This window comes from Podarcis pityusensis (assembly GCF_964106645.2).
Source record: "Podarcis pityusensis genome assembly, chromosome: 8".
NCBI lineage: Eukaryota > Metazoa > Chordata > Lepidosauria > Squamata > Lacertidae > Podarcis > Podarcis pityusensis.
Genome location: NC_138033.1, coordinates 70,646,454 through 70,673,346, shown reverse-complemented (window position 1 = coordinate 70,673,346; position 26,893 = coordinate 70,646,454). Strand labels below are relative to the sequence as shown.

Sequence of the window (26,893 nt, the reverse complement as noted above, 5' to 3'; positions counted from 1 at the left end):
TTTGTGTGTTGGATGCTTTTAGTATTGTGTACCTGTTTGCACCCTGTTATTATTTATTCAGTTTAAATAACACCCTTTATCAGAAGATCCCAGGGCAGTGTACAACATTAAAAACACATTACAGAACATCAATAATAAAAACATAATTAAAACAAACATAATAGCAGATGGCCTAATAATAAAATAATCATCATAATAACAGTCCAATCCCCCACATTTTCACAGGCCATAGGCCATAGGCCTGGGTAAAGAGGATTTGAATTATTAAATTAAATAACAAACCAAACAAATGGTGCACATAGCTTTAGACATAACCTGAAAATAAATGAAGAAAATGATGTCAGGATACATTTTCTACTCTGCGTAGGACTAGTACTGGAGACTACTGCCCTAAATTTCGTAAACCCGGTGTGTGTGATTGATTAAATCTAAGGGCCCGAGCTACAGGGTTGAATTATTTCCTCTGCTTAAGGGGGGTGGTGCTGTAAGAAGTGAGTAGCATGTCAAGAAAAAGACCACACTTTGTCTCTGGAACCTTCTTGCAACTGCTTGCAGTGGGACAATCTAAGTGAGGGCTACTCAGTGGGCTTTAGAAGAACAGCAGGAGAGTCCCAGTGGATCAGGCTGAGGGTCTATCCAGTCCAATATCCTATTTTTGCCCATTATGGGAATCTCATCAGCAAGGCCAGAATGCTTGTGGATCAATCCCCACTCTCAGCAAACAGTTTCGCTTGGTTCAGGACCCGGTAAACGGTATAAAAACAGACGGGGTGACGTATGCAACAAGATCATATCCAGCAAAATAAATGGACTTGAGGCAGTCATGCCCATTGATCTCAGTAGGTCTACTCCTGAGTATGGCTTGGTTGGTTTAACACCCAAATGTGTTAATATTTGCACAACTTAGGCCACTTCCGCACCACACGTTCAAATCACTGCGATACCACTTTAACCATCACGGCTTCCCCCAAAGAATCTTGGGAGTTGTAGTTCGTTAAGGGTGCTCTGAGCTGTTAGGAGACCCCTATTTCCTTTACAGACCCGCACTTCTCAGAGTGGTTTGGCAATTAAACCCTCTTCTCAGGGACGGCTGTGGGCAGAATTCCTGCATTGCAGGGATTGGACGAGATGATCCTTGGGGGTCTCATTCAACTCATACAATTCTGTGATTCTATTACAGTGGTACCTCGGGTTACATACACTTCAGGTTACATATGCTTCAGTTACAGACTCCGCTAACCCAGAAATAGTACCTCGGGTTAAGAACTTTGCTTCAGAATGAGAACAGAAATCGTGCAGCGGCAGCGCAGCAGCAGCAGGAGGCCCCATTAGCTAAAGTGGTACCTCAGGCTAAGAACAGTTTCAGGTTAAGAACAGACCTCTGGAACGAATTAAGTTCTTAACCCAAGGTACCATTGTATTCTAACTCTGGGAATTGTAGTTCTGCGAGTCGTGTAACAACTCTCCACACCCTTAAACTATAGCTCCCGGGATTCTTTGGAGGGAGTGTAAGCCATGACTATTAAAGGGATGGAGCACTTTAAACATATTTTGCAAATGCAGCCCGTGTTTGTTTTATTGTGCGGTTGGAATTTTGAGAATCCTCTGCCACGCAAGGAGGCTGGATTCAAACAGGTTCCCTTTGTGTATGTGGCCTTATTACTCCACTCCCTGCACCCCCGAAGGCAGGCGACCTGACAGGACTGGAGACGTGCAGCCACTGGGTCAGACAGGCTCCACTCTTGACCTCTTAAGCTCCCCTTCTCCGGCGAGGGATTCTTCCTGCCTGCCGTTTCCCAGGGAACTTCTTTCTAATCTTTGGGGCTTTGTTGCAGTTAGAGCCACGGAAGGTCGTGATCTGCAGATGGCCTCACATAAGCCGTCTCAACCTCCTGGCAAAGAGCTTGAGATGAAAACCTGCGTGTGTGTGTTACGGATGGGGGAGAATGGCTGAATTGGCACGTTTCAACTGTGCTCTGTTCTTATCCCTGCGGACAGGTGGCGAAGGCAAAGCCGGGCGTGTGGTTGACATCCGTGGCTGGGATGTGGAAACCGGGCGGAGCGTGGCCAGCGTGACGTGGGCCGACGGCACCACAAACGTGTACCGAGTCGGGCACAAGGGGAAAGTGGACCTGAAGTGCGTTGCAGAAGTGACAGGGGGCTTTTACTACAAGGAACATCTCCCCAGATTAGGTACGTGTGTGAAACCCTCTCAGGGAAGGGGTGTGTGAAATTTACGCATTGAGTACAATGTAATTTGCACTGCGGTTGTGCTAAATGCTGGTCTCTGATAGCACACTTTGGGGGTTTTTTTGCACCAACTTAGGGATGTGTTGGGGGAACAAGCTTTCTTAAAAAGCAAAAACAAAACCCACGCACTGATTTATGAGCTGAAGAGAAAATCGGGCTGTTGTTCATTCTAATTCCTTTTTTTTTAATATAATTTTTTATTAGTTTTTTAACATATCATTTTCAACAGTAATTAAACATACTTTTACATCTTATTCAAAAATTTTTGATTCCCAACAATCCTGTCTGAAAATTTTCCAATCTAATCTCTCAGTATGCATTTCTTATCTTCCCTATTACATTTCAAACTCATAACCAATATCTCTATCTTTTTATACTTTGTAACACTTCGTATATTTCTCCTTACAAAACTTCTTGTAGTCCTACTAGCGTAATTTGTTGATTACAGTTGTTCATTCTAATTCCAATGCTCCAAACTGTGAGTGCCGTTCATTTTGTAGCCCGAATGGCACCACGTGCAGGTTTTGGGGAATCCAGGGTTTGCAGGAAAAAGGAAAAAGTTCTGAAAAGAGGAGGGTCTCCCTAAAAAATTAAAATAACACCCTCTCAAGTAAACATGGATTGCTGATACAGATAGGTAGCCGTGTTGGTCTGCCATAGTCAAAATAAAAAAAATCCTTCCAGTAGCACCTTTAAGACCAACTAAGTTAGTTCTTGGTATGAGCTTTCGTGTGCAAGCACACTTCTTCAGATACACTGTGTATCTGAAGAAGTGTGCTTGCACACGAAAGCTCATACCAAGAACTAACTTAGTTGGTCTTAAAGGTGCTACTGGAAGGATTTTTTTTATATGGATTGCTGAGTGATTTGAGAGTGGGTCAGAGAGGAGGGGAGTGGAATTGAACAGCAGCAGCTCCTACATGCAGCATTTTTTGCCTCTGGTCTTGCTTTTAGAGATTGCCCATCTACCCCAGGATTTAGTTTGTTGTCTGAACGCACTCAAGATGTAAAATTGTGCATTCCGCTGTCGGCAGCTGCTCTTTCTCTCTCTTTCTGCAGGTAAGCCGGCCGAGTTGCAGAAGAAAGAGAGCACTGAAAGGCACCCGTTCCAGCATGGGGACAAAGTGAAATGCCTTTTGGACATCGACATCTTACGAGAGATGCAGGAAGGGCACGGGGGATGGAACCCGAAAATGGCTGAGGTAGGGGACCGCATTTTTTAAAAAAAAGAATTTGGGGGGGTGGGGCTTTAAACTGGGAGGAGGTCCAAAAACTCCAGGGGGATTGAGCATGCTCAGTGGCCACAGAATTGTGATTGACTGTTGGTTGGCGAAGAATGGAACAGAATCCTAGACAGGGAGGTCTCCACGCTGCAACATTTTGTTGCCGTTCTCATTTGTGCTATCCATTTTTTAAATAATATATTTTCTACTGCTGCAGGAGTTTGTATTCAGCTAAGCCAGTGCAGTATAGTGGTTAGAGTCCTGGATTGGATCTAGGAGGAGACAAGGGCCTGATCTGAGTAGGATTAACATTGCATACAATGAAGGAGTGATCCGATGTGCCAGTGTGGTGTAGTGGTTAAGAGCGGTAGTCTCGTAATCTGGGGAACCAGGTTCGCGTCTCCGCTCCTCCACATGCAGCTGCTGGGTGACCTTGGGCTAGTCACACTTCACTGAAGTCTCTCGGCCTCACTCACCTCACAGAGTGTTTGTTGTGGGGGAGGAAGGGAAAGGAGAATGTTAGCCGCTTTGAGACTCCTTAAAGGGAGTGAAAGGCGGGATATCAAATCCAAACTCTTCCTCTTCTTCTTCTTCTTCTTCTTCTTCTTCTCCTGTTAGTGTGTACCAAAGCTTACTGTTCCTGTTGTGCGTGCGGGTGTAAGAGAAAATTATATGTGCTTGTATGAGAATATTAATGTTTCATGTTACTTTTTAATGGAATAATATGCAGGCGAGACTCAATGTATATGGGGGTTACATTCAAAATCCAAATCGTGTATAGTCAAAATACATTGGGTTCAATGGCAGGCAGGATTCATAGAATCATAGAATCATAGAATCATAGAATCATAGAATCATAGAGTTGGAAGAGACCACAAGGGCCATCGAGTCCAACCCCCTGCCAAGCAGGAAACACCATCAGAGCACTCCTGACATATGGTTGTCAAGCCTCTGCTTAAAGACCTCCAAAGAAGGAGACTCCACCACACTCCTTGACAGCAAATTCCACTGTCGAACAGCTCTTACTGTCAGGAAGTTCTTCCTAATGTTTAGGTTGAATCTTCTTTCTTGTAGTTTGGATCCATTGCTCCGTGTCCGCTTCTCTGGAGCAGCAGAAAACAACCTTTCTCCCTCCTCTATGTGACATCCTTTTATATATTTGAACATGGCTATCATGCCAAAGTCTTTTTCCCCAGAAGCTTGCCCCCTGTCCACCCCCTTGGTTTTGTTTTGTGTGTTTTTTTGTGTCAAGTGTTTAAAGGTGAATGCACGCAAGTTAAATGCGGGTAAGTCACTTGGAGACTTTGATCACCATTCACCAGCAAAAGATAAATCTTAAGAAATAATAATAACTGTTTGTGTTTTATAATAATAATAATAACAACTTGTGTTTTAAACATCTGTTGCTTTGATCCATGAATATTATTCCGGCCATGGACTTTAGCAATGAATATTTCAGCAGTTTGAAAATGTATTTGTGAGTGAGGAGGGGCTACTGGCTTGCTGCAGGGGAGGCGTCCGATGGTAAAAGCTCGCATTTCTTGCTTTCAAATGACAACCTTTAATTTTCTCTCTCCTCATCTCCCCGCTCCTCCCCAATACTTCTCCATTCCTTTCCTTCCAAAGTTCATTGGCCAAACAGGAACTGTCCACAGAATCACAGACAGAGGAGACGTCAGAGTCCAGTTCAATAGCGATACCCGTTGGACGTTCCATCCAGGTGCTCTGACCAAGGTGAGTGCAGCTGACGCATCCTGGCGATGGATCTAAAAATTGTGCCGTAGTTCATAGACGGATTGGGGGGAGGGGAAGGAGAGGGAATAGAAGAAGACCCTATTAGCAGGAGAATAACATTTGTTGGTTGATGTATTATTAGGGGTTGCTGCAACATGTCACTGACGCAATAGCAGTACATTAGTGGTGAATTTATACTGGACTGTCCACGTGTCCTTTTGCTTTATTAGTTGTTCCATGATGCTTCCCCAAAGTCACTATGTTATTGCCCCCACAGATCTTTGTTTTGTCCCAGCAAGTGTATATCTCAGTGAGTTATCAAGAATTGGTCATTGTCACATTCGTGGACAATTGTCAACAAATCCTTCCCCCTGCCCAAGTGACACATGTGAAGCTGTGTAGAGATACACCGATAAGATGTTGGCAGTCGCTGAATTCTGACGTTCAGCGTTTGCTTGCTGTTGTGTGGAAGGAGTGGGGAGAAAGGTGATCTGCTTTCTCTCTGGCTGTCCTTGGCTCCAGCACAAGTTCTGACAAGCAACTCTCTTTGTCAGCGGCAGTTCTGAGTGCCTTGCTCTAGATAAGGGGTAGTCCCGAAGCACTCTCTCCCGCCTCTCGCAAACCAGATCCAGGAACGTCGTAAGTGACAATGTCCTGGCCAGGGCAGCTCCTGGCACACAGCTTGAGTCTTGATGGCAGATTCCTAGTGAGAGGGTGCTCGATGGCATTACCCTCCTCCCTTGCCAATGTCAGTGGCAGTTGTGGCTGTCTCACCCTCCCCACCAGAAGCCCTTTGTTAATCAAAGTGAAGTTTAATCAGTTGCTCGATTAAAGGAACAAGAAACACATGATCGAAGGAAAAAGCTGGCTACCTGTTGTTGTTTTGTAAGCAATGGAGATGTTCATGGAAGAGCAGCCCCGTTCCTGTTTGAACAAGGGTAGTCTCTATTTTGCTTTAGTTTCTATTGAGTATATTGCTCAAGAACTTGGATGGGGGGGCCACGACCCCCCTATCTGTTGCTGTAAACTCCAGCTCCCATGACCCATCATTAGTTCTGACCATTGGTCATGCTGGCTGGGGCTGGCTGATGCTGGGAATCCAACAGCATCTGGAGGGCCAAATCTTGTTCCCAATCCCTGGTCTTTAAGAGAACCTAAACACATGTCCATTTAAAGCACACAGCGTAAAGAGAAAACAGGAGGTCCCCTCACGCAGAAATCAACTAACTTCACTTCCTTTAATTTAAAGGGCATATGTTTGTCTGAGATGCGGGGGGGATGGGACCCACATACAGGGATCTATAAACAATGTTAAGAAATGGTAGATACTAGGAGCCTCTCACCTAGCGTTCCTTGGGAATTATAAGAAACCACCAGATCTGTGCAGTTTTGAAAACGGTGGTTGAAACTGAGGCAGCTTTGAAAGGTTCAGTGAGTCCGCCATCTTGATTCAAAATGGTGTCCACAAAAAACCCACTGTAGATTGCTGTGAGTGGCAGGGCTTGTGGAGGCAAGTCTGGAGGGCCTGTGACCGGGTTAAAAGGCCCTACGAATGTTTGCCAAAATCTTACCCAGGGACGGTCACCGCCACCATCCTGCATCTCCGCGGTTAATGCTTGATGAATTTAGCTGTCTATAAAATATAATAATAATTAATAATAGTACTTACATAATTATTTGTACCCCATCCATCTGGGTTGCTCCAGCCGCTTTGGGCAGCTGTGTATATTATATTATTTTATAATATAAAATATATTCTATATCTATCTCTCTCTCTTTCTTTCCTATGATTCCTTTCTCCCCCACGCACCGAAAAGAAAAAAGCTTCTGATTTTCTTTTTCCTTGTAGCTCAACACCTTTTGGGTTGATGATGTTGTCCGGGTGATAGATGATATGGAAAGAATCAAGCAGTTGCAAGCTGGTCACGGGGAGTGGACTGATGAAATGACCCCTGTGAGTGTCCTTCTATTCCAAGACAGCGCAGTTACTTAAAACAATCCAGTCCATGCTTTTCCCCTCTCCCCTCTCCCCTGGTGTGTTAAAATTCGAATGCAGCTCTCTGAAATTTTAACAGCTGCCACCATGTTTTAAAAAAGAGCAGTGAGGGCTGATGGACCAGTAGGGGAAGGGCTCACTGGTAGATCATCCGCTTTGCATGCAGGAGGTCCCAAGTTCAGTCCCTGGCAACACTGGGAGAGGCAGCTGTCTGAAACCCTGGAGAGCTGCTGCCAGACAGTGCAGACAGTACTGAGTTAGGCAGCTTCCAGAGTTCCTAACATCAGCTCTGCCCACTGATTGGCTTCTGCCCAAGCTGACCCCGGCAAAGGGGTCTTCAATCCCATCTTGTCCACTACAAAATCTTTGCCTTATTATGTCCCCCGGCCAGTGCGGTATAGTGGTTAGAGCAGTGGGGGCCAAACTCAGCCCTCCAGCTGTTTTTGGACTACAACTCCCATCATCCCTAGCCAACAGGACCAGTGGTCAGGGATGATGGGAATTGTAGTCCCAAAACAGCTGTAGGGCCAAGTTTTGCCACTACGGGGTTAGAGGGTCAGGCTAACACCTGGGAGATCAGGGTTCAAATCCCCACTCAGCCATGAAACTCACTGGGGCCAGTCACTGCTTCTCAGCCTATCCTACCTCACAGGGTTGTTGTGGGGATTAAACGAGGAGGTGGGGGGAACCTCATATGCCAGCTTGAGCATCTTGGAGAAATTAGGTGGGATATAAATGAAATTAAATAAATAAAACACTGTTTCCCAGCTGACACACAAGCAAAGGAGAAGAAGCATTCAGTGCTCACTTCCTGCACACAAAATATTTTTGGATGCAACATTTTATTTTGTTAATTCAGGAGACATGTTCATATTTCCTCAGAGGTATGTCCCACTTTGTTCAGTGGGGCTTACTCCCTAGTGAGTGGGTTTCTTTTTTAGGATTGCAGCCTGACTTGATTAATTGGTTTGATAAATGAATTTTTTAAAAAACCTCCAAAGTATACATTGCATACAATTTCTTTACTTTGTTTAGCAAGGCTTGCTCCCTAGTCAACAGTCTCATGGTCAAGTGAACAATATATACATTTTGTAAATGAATCATAAAATGTCAATGTTGTTTTTTTAAAAAGGATTACAGCCTTGCTCAAATGATTAGAATAAATCCATTTTTTAAAAATCTCCAAAGCCTTCATTAGGACATCTAAAATCAAAGAATGATTTCTCCCCCCCCCCTCTCTTTTCATTTGTATGCAGGATTTTGAGTTGTGTGCAGATTCACTGCATTCGTTTTTAATTGATTGGATCGCTGATTCATTCAGCAAGACATTTTAGAAACCTGGTAACAGCCCTAAAGGGGGAAGCATTCAAAAATATGACCAGTATCTCACATTCAACCCACAAATCGTGACTTGTTCCACCCTTCTTGAGTTTTTGCACAGCCAGTATATTATTCCATAGCGCTTCGTGGTTTTGTTTTTTTCTGAGAAGGAGCTGAATGACACAATACCCTTTTTAAAAGCGCCTGACTTCTCCTTGCATTAAGGCTTTGCTGTCTTGGAATCCCATGTCCCAGGTGTGGGGGACCTTTGGCCCTCCATATTGCTGAACTGCTAGCTCCCATCATCCCTCTGACCATTGGTCAAGCTTGCTAGGGCTGATGGGAGTTGTAGTTCAGCAGCAACTGAAGGTTCCCCACACCTGCTATATATTGCTCAGTGGCTATGGAATTTTGACTTGACAGTTGTGGGGAGGGGCGATGGAATGGTATATCCTGGAAAGGGGCATGGCTGGCCAGCCAGTGAAATGGATGGCACATTCTTCAAAAGGACATGGCTGGCTGGAAACAGGAGTACTCCACAATGTAATGTTCTGCTGCTTTTCTTACTTAGATGGAACAAAAAGGATGAATAACAACAAGGAGTTTTCCCCCCCACCCCTCACGTTTCAATTTTCCCTTTCCCTTTGCAGACCCTGGGGCACATTGGCAAGGTGATCAAAGTGTTTGGAGATGGGGACTTGCGGGTGTCTTTTGCAGGCCAGTCCTGGACCTTCAACCCCGCTTGCCTGACGGCCTACCAGAGGGAGGAAGATGCAAACCTCATGACCACCGAAGATGCCAAGGAATCTAAAAGTGAGGAGTCTGAAAGGAAAACCGTAGCCAGCTTAGGAGGGAGGGGGAAAGCCTTTTAATAATCTGTACAGTGGTACCTCGGGTTACATACGCTTCAGGTTACAGACTCCTCTAACCCAGAAATAGTACCTCGGGTTAAGAACTTTGCTTCAGGATGAGAACAGAAATCGTGCTCTGGTGGCGCGGCGGCAGCAGCAGGAGGCCCCATAGGCTAAAGTGGTGCTTCAGGTTAAGAACAGTTTCACGTTAAGAACGGACCTCCGGAATGAATTAAGTACGTAACCAGAGGTACCACTGTACTTTTCTGTCTATAAAACGCCCCCTAATTGAGGGGCTCACATTTAAGAAAATGGGGGGGAGATGGCACAGAGTTGTTGAGCTTTCTTGGGGGAGGGAATATCCACGGTTGTTGAGCAATTGGGGGGGAGGGGATGTGGAACTGAATATCACTCACCCAACTGGCAAATGCCTACAATTGCAAGCGACGCACGCCAAATTGCCAAAGTGGAAGCCAATCCAAAGCAGCCCTTGCTGCATGGAAAAGTACGTTAACTGGAGGACTATTTCCCATCTCTCCAAACAGGCACGCTGCTCTCTGTGCTGGGAAGGCTGCTGACCCAAAAGATGGAAGCGGACAGCCCGGGGCGCCTGGTCATAGAGGCTGCACATGGAAATGCATCCAAGGTCCGGGAACTGGTTCAGAAATATCCCGACAAGGCAAGTCGTCTCTGGCAACGGGGCAGATATTGTATTTTTTAAATGTCTTAAAACTTTGTGTGTGTGTGTGTTCAAATTTGTTTTCAAAGTATTTATTTATTAAAAAATAATCGCTGGGTTACAGCAAAAGCTAGCCCTACTCATAGCAGAACCCATTGAAATCAGAGTGGCTCCTAGGATCAGAAGCGGCAATGCCTCTGCGTTACCATTCGCTCAAAATGGCAGGAGGAGGAGAGAGGTCTTTTCCTTTCGCAAAATTTATGTACCACTTTATTGTGTTAAAAAAAAAAAAGAGTTTTGAAGCAGTTTACAAAAAGGATAAAGCAATAAAAATTATTGGTGAAAACAATTAAAATAACAATTAAAAAAATGCAGGTAGGCAAATTAAGGCCCGGGGGCCAGATCCGGCCAATTGCCTTCTAAATCTGGTCCACGGACAATCCGGGAATCAGTGTGTTTTTACATGAGTAGAATGTGTGCTTTTATTTAAAATGCATCTCTGGGTTATTTGTGGGGCATAGGAATTCGTTCATTCCCCCCCCCCCAAAAAAAAAAATAGTCCAGCCCCCCACAAGGTTTGAGGGACAGTGGACCGGCCCCCTACTGAAAAAGTTTGCTGACCCCTGGACATTAAAAAAACAACAACCCAATAGTGGGTTGAATCCAGTTATCAGATGTAAATACAAACAACAGTAAGAACCTAAGTAGAGCCCTGCCGGTAGATTAGGCTAAAGGTCCATCTGGTCCACAGTGGCGTAGCGTGGGGGGTGCCAGGGGTGCCGGCCGCACCGGCCGCAACATTTGGGGGGGGGCGCGTTTGGCCGGCCCTCCTGGAGGAAGCAGGAACCCCACTGTCCTCGGACCTCCTCCGAAGGCTGGCGGTGGGGCGGAGAGACCTCCTCCCCGCGCCAGCCTTCGGAAGGCTGCTCCGAAGCCTGGCGGTGAGGCGGAGAGACCTTCTCCCCGCGCCAGGCTTCGGAAGGCTGCTCCGAAGGCTGGGGGCGGGAGGAGGGCTCTCCGCCCCACCGCCAGCCTTCGGAAGGCTGCTCCGAAGCCTGGCGGCGGGAGGAGGTTTCTCCGCCCCACCGCCAGCCTTCGGAAGGCTCCTCCGAAGCCTGGCGGTGGGGCGGAGAGACCTTCTCCCCGCGCCAGCCTTCGGATGGCTGCTCCGAAGCCTGGCGGTGGGGCGGAGACACCTTCTCCCCGCGCCAGCCTTCGGAAGGATGCTCCGAAGCCTGGCGGTGGGGCGGAGAGACCTTCTCCCCGCGCCAGCCTTCGGAAGGCTGCTCCGAAGCCTGGCGGTGGGGCGGAGAGACCTTCTCCCTGCGCCAGCCTTCGAAAGGCTGCTCCGAAGCCTGGCGGTCGGGCGGAGAGACCTTCTCCCCGCACCAGCCTTCGGAAGGCTGCTCCGAAGCCTGGCGGTGGGGCGGAGAGACCTTCTCCCCGCACCAGCCTTCAGAAGGCTGCTCCGAAGCCTGGCGGTCGGGCGGAGAGACCTTCTCCCCGCGCCAGCCTTCGGATGGCTGTCCTGAAGACTTGTGGTGGGAGCAGTGGCGTAGCGTGGGGGGTGCAGGGGGGCCTGCTGCACCTGGCGCAACATCTGGAGGGGGTGCGGAAGAGACTCGAGTGCTAAAATCCACGGGTTAGGGGGCGCAAATTACTTGCCTTGCCCCGGGTGCTGAGAACCCACGCTACGCCACTGCTGGTCCAGCATCCTTTTCTCACAGATGCCAGCCAGATGCCTTCAGGGAAGCCTGCAAATGCCACAGCCACACTCTCCCCAGTTGATTCCCAGGAACTGTGGTATTCAGGGGAACTTGCGGAGACTTTTTAGCGAAGCGGCACCAGCAATTTAGAACACCGTTCCCCTTGAAACCAGACAGAGACACCTGCACTTCTGCTATTTCATCACCTGCAGTAAACTTCTAATTAAATTTTAGGGAATTACGGTAATTTGATTCAGTGTCATTCACCTTGTTTTGTAAATTTATTGGTCTTCATAATTTTGTGGTTTTTATGTTGTTGTTGCTTTGAGTTGGCTGTTTATCGACCTTCTTTTTGAATAAATGAAACGATGACCCTACCTTTTCTCATCAGGTCGATGTCAAAAACCAAGGCAGGACAGCCTTGCAAGTGGCCTCTTACCTGGGACAGGTGGAAGTGGTGAAGATCCTGTTGCAGGCCCATGCCAACATCAACCTGTGGGACGAGGAAGGGGACACGGCTCTACATTACGCAGCATTTGGGTAGGTGGTGACCCCTGAGAACAGCTGTCACTCTCCCCCCCCCCCTTTTTTTCATTTTATTTATTTATTAACATTCTTATATTACATTGGTAAACATTGTCATATTACATTACAGGACTTACTATAATATAATTTCCAACATGTATACAAAAATTATATACAAATTTTATATACCTAAAAGGAAAATGAAACACAAAAAAAAAGAACAAAGGGAAAAAAACCAAAAACATTTTTTCCCAAAAATCATATACATACCAACACACTAGACTTCCTGTCTTTCCCGTTGTATATTCCTTTTATACAAATAAATGTACTCTTATTATTGTATATTTCTTTACATATTATCTAATACATTCCTATATCAATATGTGCTCTTAGTCTTATTTCTCAACTCAGTCTCACTCCAACGTCAATCAAATGCTAGCATAGATAGTGAACCTTTACTGTATTTTTGAACATATGTTTTATATCTATCCCACTTTTCCATAATTTTTTGTTTTGAATTGCCTCTCAGGGTATTTGTTAACTGCGCCATTTCAGCAAATTCTTGTAGCTTGTACTGCCAGTCCGTTATTGTCGGGGCTTCTTGTTCCTTCCACCCCTTTGCCACCAAAGTCCGAGCTGCGGCCGTTGCATATAAAAATACCTCCCTAAAGGCCTTTGGGATGTCCCTGCCAACAATGCTTAACGGAAATGCCTCTGGTCTTTTTAAAAAAGTTATTCCAAACATTTTTTTCAACTCCTCGTAAATTAAGCCCCAGAACACTTTGATCTTCCTACATGTCCACCACATATGATACATGTCACCATTACTCCCACCACACCTCCAACAAGTATTCGCTAAATTTTTATACATCTTCAATAGTCTTGAGGGGGTGAGATACCATCTGTGCTGCCTAGTCCAATGGAAGTTGGTCCACCATGTGGCACTGCCTGCCTTCTTACTTACAACCAATCAGGGTGCAGCTCTGTCTGGCTTTGCTCTGGCTCTGGCTCCCATTGGTCTACCTGCCTTCCTCCCTGTCAACTTCAGAGGGAACCAGCCACCACTGACTTAAAACCCCTGGACTTAACCCCTGAGGAATAAATGTTTGTAATAGGAATCTAGGAACAGCTCCAAAAAGTTCTTCTAAGTCCTCCTTGCTGATCACAGCAGGCCTAGTTCTAATAATAGCCTGTTCTATTTATATACACCCTATTTTCCTCAAATTGGAAAAAGCCTAAATATGGCAGTACAATTTATTTATTTGGAACTGCTTTTGTAGGGTGATTCAGAGTAGGCCCACTGAAGTTAATAGGTGCAACCAACATGGGTTCAGCCATTTCAATGGGTCTGCTCCAAGGAGTACTTCAATGTACGCTTTTTTCTTGCATTGTAAAATTGCTTTGAGATGCTTCAGAGTGTGAGACAGCTTTTTGTGTCTTAAGGCAGAGGTTTTCAAAGGGTGTGGCAGGAGGGAATGCCAAGCGTGGCAGGAAGATTCAAGGACAATCAAAGAAACATTTAAACATTTCAGTGTTGCTACACTGATAGGTATCAAAATAATTCTTTTTAATTTGCAGAATATGGATAGCTATATTTTCAAAATGAGAGCGGGGGCATTGGCTACTCTTTTACAGTTCTCCACGACATACTGTTGTGAACAGGGATTTTCAACTCTGATCAATAGGAAAGATCAGAAAAGAGAGAGGCTTCTTCGTATTGATAAGGAGATGAGAGTTTGTCTCAAATTAGACCTAATATAAATGAGCAAAACAAGCTTACACCTCTTCTTGATTTTGTATACATATTTAAGGTACAGACTCGTTTAGAATTATACTTTGGGAATGATTTGTGCTCTTGTTTTATACTTTCTGGATGCCCCATGTTCATATTATAAAGTAGTTGTGTTCTGTGTTATAAATAATGCACTGCTATGAGTTTTCTTGTTTTCCAATGTATTCCTTATCAATTAAAAATTAGTGCGGTGGGAGCAAATTTTTATTCTGAAACTGTGACCCAGAGAAAAAAGTTTGAGAACCACAGTCTTTTTATATATATATTATTTATGATTTTCAATTTCATACATTTCAATAAATTTACCATCCTTTTAACATTTCAAAACTTGAGTTCCCCCTCTTTATGCTCTTCCTTAAATTTATTCTTAATATTTTCTGCATATCCAAATTAACTTAGTTTGCTCATTTATTCATCAACTTTAAATATATACTCTTATAAAACTGCAGGTTATTACAATAATCCTGCAATGTTCTTATCTGTTTACAGTCTGTCTGTAAATATTCCACAAACCATTTCCATTGTTTTATAAAACGTTTGTTATCTTGATTTCTTATTTTTCCGGTAAGTTTTGCCATTGCTGCATCTTCCATAAGTTTTTGTATCCATTTGAGAACCACTGTCATAAGGGAAGGGCTGTATCTCAGAGCAAGGGTGTTTGACGGTCCCACGTTGAGTCCCAGCAATTTCCCAGGGGGAGATGCCTGCATGAAACCCTAGAGAGCTGCTCCCCGTCAGTGCAGACAATATTGAACCATATGGAACAATGATCTGCCTCAACAGAAGGCAGCTTTCGGTGTTCCTCAACATCTGTGGTCTGCCACTCTTTCCTCTTGACTTTTCACCCCTCTCGCTGTCCAGGAACCAAGCAGACGTAGCCCGCTTCCTGGTCAGCAAAGGGGCCAACGGCGATCTCCGGAACAACGCCAAGTGCACAGCCCTGTACATTGCCGTCAACAAAGGCTTCACGGAGGTCGTACAGGCTCTGTGCGAGCACAACTGCGACGTCAACCTGCCGGTGGGTTTTGTTTTGTTTTTTTCATCTTTGCATTTGCATTCTGACTCATGGAATCATAGAATTATATTGAGTTGGAAGGGACCCTGGTGCAGGAAATTTGCAGCTGTCCCACGTGGGGATCGAACCTGTGACCTTGGTGTTGTCAGCACCACGCTCTAGCCAACTGAGCTGGTTGGGGCGGGAGGCATGTTGTATTGTGGAATCTTTGTGCCCATCGGTGAAGTGGAGATGATCGGAGCAGGCAAGGGCGTTATGGATTGAAAGTGGTTAGCACCTGCAGTGATAGTGGCTAGCTTAGAGGACATCAACAGGGGTTTAGGCACATTGATGGAGGGGAAGGCTGTCATTGGCTGCTGCTCAGGACATTAATGGTGTCCCTGAATTCAAGCTGCCGGGAATCTTGGAGTGTGGGAAGAGCTGTTGTGCCCGGGTCCTGCTTGCAGGCTTCCTGTTGGCGTCCGTTGAGAACAGGATGCTGGACTTAGATGGGCCTTTGACTGGATCCAGCAGCCGGGTGATCTTCTTGTGCTCTTCTTATTCATTGTACTCTCCCTGAGTGGCTTTGAAAAGGGGTGATGGGTAAATTCACAGAGGATCAGTCTATCAGCGGCTGCTAGCCACGATGTCTCTGTTTTACCCTCCCCTCTTGGAGACACCTGACAGAGATTTTGTGTACCGTCCCACCTGTCCCCCTCAAGGATTCATACGGAGACACCCCCCTCCATTACGCCATCACGGCCGACTTCAAGTGCATCATCGAAGCCCTCACCGAAGTCCCCAACATCGATTTCACCATCCAGAACCAACAAGGATTCAATCTGTTGCAGCATTCGGCTCTGAAGGGGAACAAGCTGTAAGCAAAAGAGTGAAATGAACTTAAGGAATTTTTAAAAATTATTTATTCATTTCCCACAATTTTTACATACGTACGTAAAATGTTATCCATCGCAAGTCACTTAAGCATAGTGACAATGGGGAGCTATGAACAAACTGCATTAGGTGACATTTTTCCTCAAAGCGATATATATGCTTTAAATTACGGTCGTACCTCAGAAGTCGAACAAAATCTGTTCTGGAAGTCTGTTTGACTTCTAAAACATTCGGGAACCAAGGCGCAGCTTCTGATTGGCTGCAGGAAGTGCAGGCGTGGGCTCTGAGCTCTGATAAAACCTCTTCCTTGCCTGGAGGGAGGATAGAGAGTGTGTTCAAGCAGGCCTACCTCCCATGCACAGGTAAAATTGGCATTTGCTGCCCTGACCATTTTTGCCTCTGGCCCCGCCCACCACTGCCATGTGGGCATCCAGGAAGGTTGTTCAGAGAGGAATGCAGCCGCTCAGGAAAGGTTTCCCCCATTAAGGCTGCTGAGCCACAGCAGTTCCTAAATCAGTGTTCCCTGAACTTGGGTCTCCAGCTGTTTTTGAACTTCAGTTCCCATCATCCCTGACCACTGGTCCAGCTAGCTAGAGATGATGGAAGTTGTAGTCCAGAAACAGCTGGAGACCCAAGTTTGGGAAACACTGTTTTAAATAATATTTCCCCTCCTTTTAGACTTGAGCGTAGGGAATATTTTCTCTTCCGGATGTTGCTGAACTACAACTCCCATCAGCCCCAGAAAACATGACCAATAATCAGGGGTTATAAGAGCTGCCATTCATGCTCTTCTGCCTCTCATTTTTCTGCTTGTTGGACTGTGTCACTTCCAGCAGCCACCATTTAGGCCACTAGTTAGGCCGCCATTTAGTAACCACTGATTTGGCAATGCATGCTTGCCCTTTGAGACATCCGATGCCCTAGACATGCTCTCTCTTTTTTCTTTTCTCCTTCCCCTCCCACCCCGCTTGGCTCTGATCTTTCCCACCTCCCAGAGCCATCAAGAAGATCCTGGCAAGAGCCCGGCAGCTGGTCGACGCTAAGAAGGAAGATGGCTTCACCGCCCTGCATCTCGCCGCCTTGAACAACCACAAGGAGGTGGCGGAGATCTTAATCAAAGAGGTAAGCAGCAAGGAAATCAAGATAAGGGCGTAATAATAGCCCTGCCGGATCAGCCCAGTGGCCCATCTTAGTCCAGCAACCTGATCTCACAGTGGCCAACCGGATGAAGCTTTCAAGCTGGACCTGAGAGCCTTCTCCTTGAATTTGTCTCATCCTTTTAAAGCTATCCAGTTTGGTGGCCCACACTACATCTTGTGGGGGACGAATTCCCGAGCACTGAATTCCCCAGCGTTCAGCCTCATTGGGTGACTCGGAGCTCTAGTATTATGGGGTGGCGGTAGAGGTGGAACTTCGCCATCATAAGTTGGGCCTTATCATCTCATTCATTGTACTCTCGGGGGCTTTAAAAGGAGAGAGTGATGTTGCAATTCAAGTCTTCTGGGCTTCCCACTGCGGCATTTCATTAGCCGCTGTAAGAACAGGACACTGGACTAGATGGGTCTTTGGCCTGATCCACCAGCCAGTCTCCTCTTGCGAGTAGCAACGAGGGAGAGCTGTTGTCTTCAAGGACTTCCCACTGGTCAGAACAGGAGGCTGTAGACTAGATGAGCCTTTGGCCTGATCCAGGTTCTGTCTCGCACACGGAAGCAGCAACCCATATTCCCCCACTGGGGGCAGAGTCCAGAGCCTGCTTTCTTGCAGCGCTGCAGGCCCAGAAAGACAACCAATCGGAGCTGAGCAATGTGGAGAAGGAGCCAGGTTTTGCAAACTGGAACCGTGGCGTCGTCTTGGCAAGCCGAGCGCCGCTGCCGTCTTTCTCCCACCCTCAACCCGACCAGCGTGCCCACGGCCTCCGCATACCCCGTTCCCTTTTTTCAGGGCCGTTGCGACATCAACCTCAAGAACAACCGCAACCAGACCCCGCTGCACTTGGCCGTCACGCAAGGCCACATGGAGATGGTGCAGCTGCTGGTGAGCGAGGGCTGCGATGTCAACGCGGAGGACGAGGACGGCGACACGGCCATGCACATCGTCCTGGAGAGGGAGCACCTGATGTCCATCATGGCCAAGGAGCAAGAGGAGGGAGAGGAAAGCCTCTTATCTAAGGTGTGTGTGTGAGAGAGAGAGAGAGAGAGGGAGGGAGATTCTGAACCAATCTCCTAGAACCAGTTGCCTAGATCTTAGATGTGTTTTACTGTATTGCATCTTTTGAAAAGAACATAGGAGGTTCTTCCCCAAGTCCAGCCAGTGGTCCCTCGAGCTCAGTGTTGTCTACACTGGCTGGCAGCGGCTTTCCCCCAGCCCTCCCTGGAAACAGGGGTTGAACCTGGGTCCTTCTGCCTGCAAGGCAGAGGCTCTCTCACTGAGCTATAGCCCTTCCCTTAAGAGACAGGAAGCTGCCATGTATTGAATCAAACCACTGGTTCGGCTCAGTATTGTCTACACTGACCAGCAGCAGCTCTCCAGGGTTTTCAGGCAGAGAGTCTCTCCTTCCTCTGCCTGGAGATTCCAGGGATTGAACCTGGCTGCCTCTGCAAGGCAGATGCTCTGCCACTGAGCTACAGCCCATTAGATGTAGGAAGCTGCATTATGCTGAGTGAGACCATTGGCCCATTTTGCTCAGTGTTGTCTACACTGACTGGCAGCAGCTGTCCTGGATTTCAGACAGGGGATAATTCACAGCCCTACCTGGAAATTGAATCTGCAACCTTCAGCACGCCAGGCTTGATTGCTCTGCCACTGAGCTACAGCTCTTCCCCGATGCAGAGGACCGATTAACATGTAAGAGGGACAGTCACTCTGTATGAAACACAAGTTGTGGTCCAGCAGGATCTGAAAGGCCCCAGATCCCCATCTACATCCTAACTGCATCTAAATTGTGTTTTAGATACGAACAGCTGCATTGTCTTCTTCTTTTTTTTTTTTTTTGCGGGTGTCTTCTTCAGCATGTCATTGACACAACAGTTGTGTATTTGCGGTGGATATAAACTGGACCCATCCACATACCATTCTTGTAGCCTGGGGGGGGCAACTCTTGCACTATAGCACAACAAAAGTAGGAACCCCACCCGCAAAAAATCCAAACATTTGTGGTGTAAAAACTTGCAGGATTTTAGCAGTAAGTGACAGGGCATACACTGATTGGAAATAAAAGCAGCATGTCCTCCCCCAAACTTTTTCAGGTGCAAAATATATAGTAGATTGGTATATTTATTTTACGTTTTTATGGAAGCTGCTTTCTAAGGACACTTTCCCTAAAAGGAGGCTAATGAGTATTATAAATCTTTGACAACTATAATACAGTGGTGCCCCGCAAGACGAATGCCTCGCAAGACGGAAAACCCGCTAGACGAAAGGGTTTTCCGTTTTTGAGTTGCTTCGCAGGACGAATTTCCCTATGGGCTTGCTTCGCAAGACGAAAATGTCTTGCGAGTCTTGAGATTTTTTTTCCGCTTTCCCCCCCCTTTTTCTAAGCCGCTAAGCCGCTAATAGCCTTTTAGCAGCTAAGCCGCTAAGCCGATAAGCCTTTAATAGCCGCTAAACCGCTAATAGCGCTAATCCGCTAAGCCGCTAATAGGGTTGCTTTGCAAGACGAAAATACCGCTAGACGAAGACACTCGCGGAACGGATTAATTTCGTCTTGCGAGGCACCACTGTATGTATAACAAATGATTAAAACCAGTTTTTATTTTTTTTACTTCTCCACCCCTCATTTTAGCTCCAGGCCTCTGGCTTCCTTGGAAATCTTGAGCTGAACGTGGGGGCGGCCATCGCGTGCTACTTGGCTCAAGAAGGTGCCGATGTCAATTACGCCAACCACAGAGGGAAGTCCCCCCTTGATCTCGTTTCGGACGGAAGTATAGCGCAGCTCATCAAGAACTTCTCCCAAAAATTCAGGTAGGACCAACCCTATCCTCTCCTGGTTTGACTTCTCTCCTTGACTTCAGTCTTCGTTCCAGGGCCCCCTCTCCTCATTCTTTGTTGAAATGTTCCATGCCAGCTGTGACCCAACACATTGCCTGCAAAGTATATGTCCTCAAAAATCCGTGATGCACAAAACGCTGCTCTTCCTTCTCCATTCTTGTTTGCATTGTTCAGCCCCCCCCCCTTGACTTGCCCATGAACACCAGGACTGGACACCCGCTCTCCCTCCTGTTCTGACAGAGAGTGGAGCATAAACTTCTCTCTGGGAGTGGCTGATTTAAGCGCCTTCCCCTTCTATTGATGGGATGGAGTTAACACACTTTGTGGCCCTCTCCCTCCCTTTCTGCCATAGGCGCCAACTCCCAAGGGCCGTAGGGCTCCTGCCCCCACAATAACATATTTGAGGGGGCTGTCCCCCCCGCAAAATTGATGGGCTTTCCCATTCGAACGATGTGTGTGCTCTGTGTCATGTGATTGATTATGTGGAGCAGGGCTCACCTGGGCCCCCACAGTATTTCATTCAAGTTGGCACCCCTGCTTTCTGCACTTGTAGAGGCAGCAGCCATTTTGTGCCACGCCGCGCCCGCACGGCAGCCATCTTGTGTTGTGCTGTGCCGCCACGGCGGCCATTTTGCGGCTGGCGCCCGCAGTGCTCTCTGTCAGCATTCATTACTGTGGATGCTCGCCCAGCTTCAGACCCGGCGCCTAGTTCTTCTCTGTGTCTCTTCCGCTTTTGGCGTCTGCAGGGAGCAGCAGGACCCCTCAGAGAACTCCACGGTGGTGTGCAGCCAGAGGCGAGTGCACACGACCCCCAACACCATGACCAACCTCAGCGTGGCGAAGGTGGCAGCTCCCTCCGAGTGCTTGGTCTGCTCTGAGCTGGCCCTGCTCATCCACTTCTCCCCTTGTCAGCACAGCATCGTGTGTGAAGGTACAAAGGGAGCACGTCATCTTTGATCCCTGAGGGCATGCCTTTTTTTTTACCTGTTTGCACTTCCTCCCTGAGGTGCTGTAAAGCAAAATTGCACCGAAATGGGGAGAGGCCCAGGGTTCAAATCCCTGCCTCTCAGCCCTAACCTCCATCGCAGGGTTGGTGTGAGGATAAAATGGGGAGAGGGGAAAACCACGTAGGCCCCCTTGAGCTCCTTGGAGGAAAAAGGCGGGGTGTGAACGTACTAAATAAATAAATCGGCGCCTGTTCCAACCATTTGCCCCTGTCCTCGTCCTTAGAATGTTCCAGAAGAATGAAGAAATGCATCAAATGCCAAACGACAATTACCAAGAAGCTAAAGCAAGGTGAGGACAGTTTGTTTTAAACTCTCACATTAAGGTGTGTTGAATTTTTCAAATCCTAAATTCCAGGAAAGAGGGGTGCTGAAAAGGTGTATTTTGGGAATTCAAAATATTTTTTGGCTAAATTAATATAATTTAGCTTTTCTTGGTAAGCAGAATGCGTGTAAAATTGCATAGAAATCATTAAAAATGATTGCCACATATTTACAGTTATAATATATTCAATATTATTATCATTTGTTATTATTTAGCATCACCTGACATTTTCAGAGGGTAAAATTCGGTTTTTCTGAGAGCAGTTCATGTGCTTTTTAATCAGAGGTGGATTCACCAAGCTTAGAAGATGCCCACTCACAAAAAATAGTAGCAGATCTGATTTACCTCCTACCCAGAAGCATATTTTTAAGATCCCCTCACTGAAGAAATTTGCAAAAAATTAAGTCCTGCCCCCTAAAATGACAAACGCAAAGCATAGAGAATATAGACGGGGGAAGAGGGAAAGGCCTGTAGTTCAGTGGCAGAGTGTCTCCTTCGCATGCTGGGATGGGATAGCTCAGTCGGTAGAGCATGAGACTGTTTGTCTCGGGGGTCATGGGTTCGAGTTCCACGTCGAGCAAAAGATTCCTGCACTGCAGGGGGGTTGGGCTAGATGACCCTCGCGGCCCCTTCCAACTCTACAATCCTACGATTCTACACGGAAGGCCACAAGCTCAATCCCCGGCGTCTCCGGATCAGGCTGGGAAATCTAAACCTGCCTGCAGTCATGGGGAGCTGCTGCCGGCCCATGCAGACAGCACTGAACCCTGACTTTCTCTCCCTCTCTTCCCTCGAACAGACAGCACGGAGGTGGAGTGCGTTTCTGGTTCGGAATCCACCGGCCAACAGAAGCTGATGGAAGACCTCCAGAACCGCTACCGGCAGATGGAGGAGCGGATCACCTGCCCCATTTGCATCGACAACCAAATCAAACTGATCTTCCAGTGTGGGCACGGGTCATGCCAGGAGTGCAGCGCCGCCCTTTCCGTCTGCCCCATTTGCCGGCAGACCATCCGGGAAAGGATACACATCTTTGTTTGAAGACGGCTCGCTCTTCCTTCTCTGCCCTGCCGCAAACCCACCCTCCCTCTTAATTTCTTTGTCCCCTCCCCCCTTTTGGATGAGAATCGCGACTGGCCCGGCCTGTTTCTTAATAGCCACGAAGGAATGTGAGAGAGGCTGTTGGTGATGGGAGAATCATGAGATTTGGGACCCCCTGAATTCCAAGGCCCAACATGGCTTGCTTTTATCGTTCCCCCTCCCCTTTTTAAGAATAACTAGAATAAGTGTGGCCGTGGGCCACGAGAAAGACTGGACGCAACTGAGGGGTGCTGTGTACGGAAGCCCGTCAGGGCCAAAAACGGTGGTCTGCAGAGAGGAAGACCTCTTGGTGTAGCACGTGGACTCTTTTTCCTTCTTCGTAGCCTTATCCAGCTTCTGAAGGGACAAAAATACACGATCTTCCAAAAAAGAGAGAGAGAGAGAAAAGACAAGCACGTTTCTTTCAGTTCCGTGGAGGGTGGGAAACTGGGGAGGGGGGGGGGGCAAGGAAAGCAATATTCTTGCACTTTAAAAAAAAGTGGAGGGTAAATTGGGTTCCTCCTTTCCTGGAAAGAGGGGCAGGCCTCATTGGAGAGAGGACGCTCACAACCAAATATTCCACACATTCCCCTCCCCGCCGCCGCCTTCCAGTTTAGAGAATCCTCTATTTTAACAAAGCCATGATCCAATATGATAAATGGTGATGGACAGAGATTGTGTGTGTGTGTGTGTGTGTGTGTGTATGAGAGAGAGAGAGAGTGCACAGGAACTGGCTAAACCCCCCCCCCCCAAAACACGAAACAGAAATATTCTTCTATGTTGAAGTGCAAATGTTTTTATTTCTTCAAAATGCCCAAAATGCCACACGCAGGTGTTTTCCAATGAGAGAGTTCTATTAAAAGTCGAGAAATTACAATAAAAAATGAAAAATGAATTGACAAACAATTTCCCACCTCCATCCCACCCTTGATTTAAGACATTTTCCATATCCCACCTCCCGGCCATGCCTAGTGCAAATGATTCAGGTGTTTAACACTGTCCTTGTGGTTAAAGGGAGCCTAATCTGGGGTTTGGTGTGAACTGAACGTTGACAAGCCACAGCAAACGCAACAGTCCCTTTCCAGAGAAAGAAGGATAATTTATTATGCTTTGGGTGGGTTGGGATGGGGGCTGAGAATGAAAGCCAACTAGTTGCTCTGAGCCACAGTTCAGTTGTGTGTTGGGAAACCATGGTTTGCTGCAACGTACCAAATTGAGTCAGCCATGCTCGCCCGAACTCTTAATGTGACTGTGAGTGTTTTTGCTTTCAGGGTCAAGCAGATCCTGACACAGGTCTGGTGGAAATGTGCAAGGCATTTGCTGAACCTTGTTTCAAAACTTCCCAGGGCCTCTCTTTGCTAGGCTTGCCTTGCTGTTGGTCTCTGCGTGTTGCAGAGGATTTTAGCAATGGGAGGGCCCTACTGTTTTTTTATTATGTATTTTAGTTGGAGCCCCAAAAGGTGCACTCTCCTGATTTTTCCAGGTCGCTCTGAGACAGTCCCTGAACCCTGGAGCTTGCAATCTGAAATACATGACACACAAGGAAAAAGGACTGGTGAGGGAGGAGGAAACACAAGACACCAATGCCAAAAATTACTATGATGGCCGGCTGGGATAGAATCTGCTCAGGTAGCTTGATTGGACACTTGCCGTGAGGACAAAGTTGAAGGAGGTCCAAAGTGAGCTGGTGTCTCAGCAGAGGTAATGGAATAGCTGTGTTTCCCTTCTCTCCCTCTGCAGCCCAGTGTACATGCCCTCATCTCATGCACCTTTTGGGCTTCTTGTACACACCACACAAGCAGAATTACGTAGTCCAAAACACCCCAAAATCCCCTAACGGCTGTATATTTCACAAGCAGAGTAGGAGTGTTATACAGTGGTACCTCTGGTTAAGAACTTAATTCGTTCCAGAGGTCCGTTCTTAACCTGAAACTGTTATTTACCTGAAGCACCACTTTAGCTAATGGAGCCTCCTGCCGTGTGATTTCTGTTCTCATCCTGAGGTAAAGTTCTCAACCTGAGGAACTACTTCCGGGTTAGCAGAGTCTGTAACCTGAAGTGTCTGTAACCCGAGGTGTCTGTAACCTGAGGTACCATTGTATGTATTTTGATGAAAGGGGGCCTGCAGTAAAATGTGGTAGCGTAGGGTGCTCATTTCCTGGTGCCAGCCAGCCAGCCACCTGTCCATGCCCTCTTTGGGGATACTTCATTCACAAGAGGTTCCCCATTGGGGCGCGTTAATTCATACTCTTATTCTGTGGAACTAACCACATGGCAATAGGTTTGGAGGTATGGGACCTTACATGGCTATTAACGAAGCGGAGGATCCTGAGCCATACCCTCTGCCTCCAGAATGGCACAATAAACCATGGTTGGCATGACGTCCAGGTTTAACAAACACCAGTGCCTTTGCTCCTTTTGAAGCACTCCGGACAATATCAGTGAGATGGGTTGACTTGGACAGATGGCAAGGTGAGTGTTTTGTCTTATTTTCCCTACCGCTGTGTATGGCATTTGGCTGCAGAATTCAGCTGCCTTGATGATATTGAGTTTGTGGGTGTGTTTTTTTTAAGTTTCTAGCCCTCATGGCTGAAATCTCAGAAAGGTGGCTAGTTAAGGTTTTCTGTGCTTTGGGTGGCAATGAGAGGCTTCTGTAGCCTGAGCAGCTCCTTGAGCCACCCGACAAAGAGCAAAACAAGGCAAAATCAGGAAGTGTTAATTATATTGTATGGAATTTGCAGTTGTGAGAGAGCTTTGAAAGGGGGCCAGAAAGACGGCCCACCACGCTGAGCCTGGATAGCTCAGTTGGTTAGAGCGTGGTGATGATAATGCCAAGGTTGCAGGTTCAATCCCTGTACGGAGCACTGCATATTCCTGCATTGCAGGGGGTTGGACCAGAATCAGGGGTCACCTGGGCCAGTTCACTCCATGCCCCCGCAATTTCCGACATGCGTCTGCGCAGACGCTTTTTCGTGTGTCTCTGCAGATGTGATTTCCAGCGCCGTGGAAGTGAGTCCCTGTGCCACGCTGCGACAGTTTAGCGCAGCACGTGGGGACTCACCGAGTGGGTGGCTCGTTTCGGGGGTGACTCATGGGCCAGTTAAACGACCCCCGTGGGCCGCTTGTCGCCCATGGGGCTTAGGTTGCTGACCCCTGGACTAGATGATCCTCAGGATCCCTCCCAACTTGATTCTATTATTTATTTGCCATTTACATGCTAAAAAGGCTTACTGCTGCTACATCATCATAATATAATATCTAATAAATTATACAATTTCAGTAACATAAGTAAACGGTGCCTCTTCAACCTTAGCATTTGACACCTGAGGGGCATACATTTTCAGCACCTGCTCTCTTCCTGTGACTGCAATTTGTTTTAATCTGAATTTTAAATGGTTGCAAGCAACCCTGGGGCCTTTTTGGCGTAGGGTGCGTAATAAACATAAGTGATTATGGCAGAGCGCAAGAACGCCCCTGTCGTCCGCGATCATATCGGGGGAGCATCACCAAACAGCTAATGCAGCGGAACGATGTGTGGACGGGGCTGTATGAATCTGGCATTGCAGGGGGTTGGACTAGATGACCCTCGGAGAGCCCCTCCTATGAATCTGGTCAAATCTGCCACCAATGCACCATCACTGCGTCAATGACACGCTGCACGAAAAGACATTGGTCCGGGGGAGCCCTCGGGTGTCGACTGCATCTAGTTTTGCAATCTCTTCCCTTTGCCGTCTCCACCCCTGGCCAAACCTGCAGCAAATTGTTCTTCCATCACTTAGCCCAATGCTAAGACGTGCGGCTTGAGTGAACAAGCGCAGAGTGTTCGGAGACCACGGACAAGTAGTTCCCTTTCTCTGCCCAGCTGTGAAGGGCAGCGAAGTCGGGGTTAGCCTGCTGTGAAGAGGAAGGCAGGGAGAATCTCCTCCCTGCTCGGTTTTTGTAGAACGGAAAAACCTGTGGTGCGATCAAGCAGGTCCTGCCCTGGAAGGCTCATTACAAAGCCCCGGGAACTCGATATTTTGTGGGTTGGATGATTCCGGCTCTCGCTGCGTTTTCAAGTTTGCCAAACTTTTTAATGTCAAGGTGGACCGCATCTGGATTTTGGGGGAGCCTGGCTTATTTATCCAGTCAAGAGCAGGCTTCCGGGGCGGCCTACAAATGTCATTGATAAGTCTTACAAAGACTTAGAATCAGAAAAGATTGTTTCCTCCTCTGGGCACAGCCCATTCTCTTCTTATGTTTGGCTTTCCTAGGGGAAAGTCGTGCAGCGGCATCCCTTCGGAAGCACAAAATGCCACCTTTGAATAGTGACCATTTCCTCCAGATAGATGTTTGTTGGCTTTATTTTGCTGAAACAGATTTGAGAGTTCCGCCAACCTCTGGGTGAGCTGGCTTCTCGCCCTTTGCATTGCGATGAGCCAAGGAGGAGGAGGAGGAAAGTCGTGGCCTACCTTGGAGAAATAAGTAGCAAAGAAGGGAGTGAGGGTGCTAGCTTGGGCCCAATTCCCAGGTAAATGGAAGGGATGTTGGAGA

The 26,893-nt window shown here is 47.2% G+C and overlaps 1 protein-coding gene across 4 annotated transcripts in view; it reads left to right on the top strand.

Annotated features, from left to right (window-relative positions):
- The window catches only part of MIB2 (MIB E3 ubiquitin protein ligase 2), a 70,881-nt gene extending 48,108 nt beyond the window's left edge, over window positions 1–22,773 (top strand). For 3 of the 4 annotated variants that reach the window (XM_081016064.1, XM_081016065.1, XM_081016066.1), the window contains exons 5-19: window positions 1,999–2,193; window positions 3,310–3,452; window positions 5,100–5,207; window positions 7,057–7,161; window positions 9,174–9,336; window positions 9,920–10,053; window positions 12,151–12,299; window positions 14,938–15,094; window positions 15,793–15,947; window positions 16,960–17,086; window positions 17,906–18,133; window positions 19,746–19,924; window positions 20,698–20,882; window positions 21,182–21,247; window positions 22,080–22,773. In XM_081016064.1, coding sequence (XP_080872190.1) covers window positions 1,999–2,193; window positions 3,310–3,452; window positions 5,100–5,207; window positions 7,057–7,161; window positions 9,174–9,336; window positions 9,920–10,053; window positions 12,151–12,299; window positions 14,938–15,094; window positions 15,793–15,947; window positions 16,960–17,086; window positions 17,906–18,133; window positions 19,746–19,924; window positions 20,698–20,882; window positions 21,182–21,247; window positions 22,080–22,321 — 2,336 coding nt within the window. In that variant the 3' untranslated portion in view covers window positions 22,322–22,773. The remainder of the gene's footprint in view (window positions 1–1,998; window positions 2,194–3,309; window positions 3,453–5,099; window positions 5,208–7,056; window positions 7,162–9,173; window positions 9,337–9,919; window positions 10,054–12,150; window positions 12,300–14,937; window positions 15,095–15,792; window positions 15,948–16,959; window positions 17,087–17,905; window positions 18,134–19,745; window positions 19,925–20,697; window positions 20,883–21,181; window positions 21,248–22,079) is intronic. The other variant, XM_081016067.1, reaches the window with a different exon arrangement.
- Window positions 22,774–26,893: the final 4,120 nt, after the last annotated feature.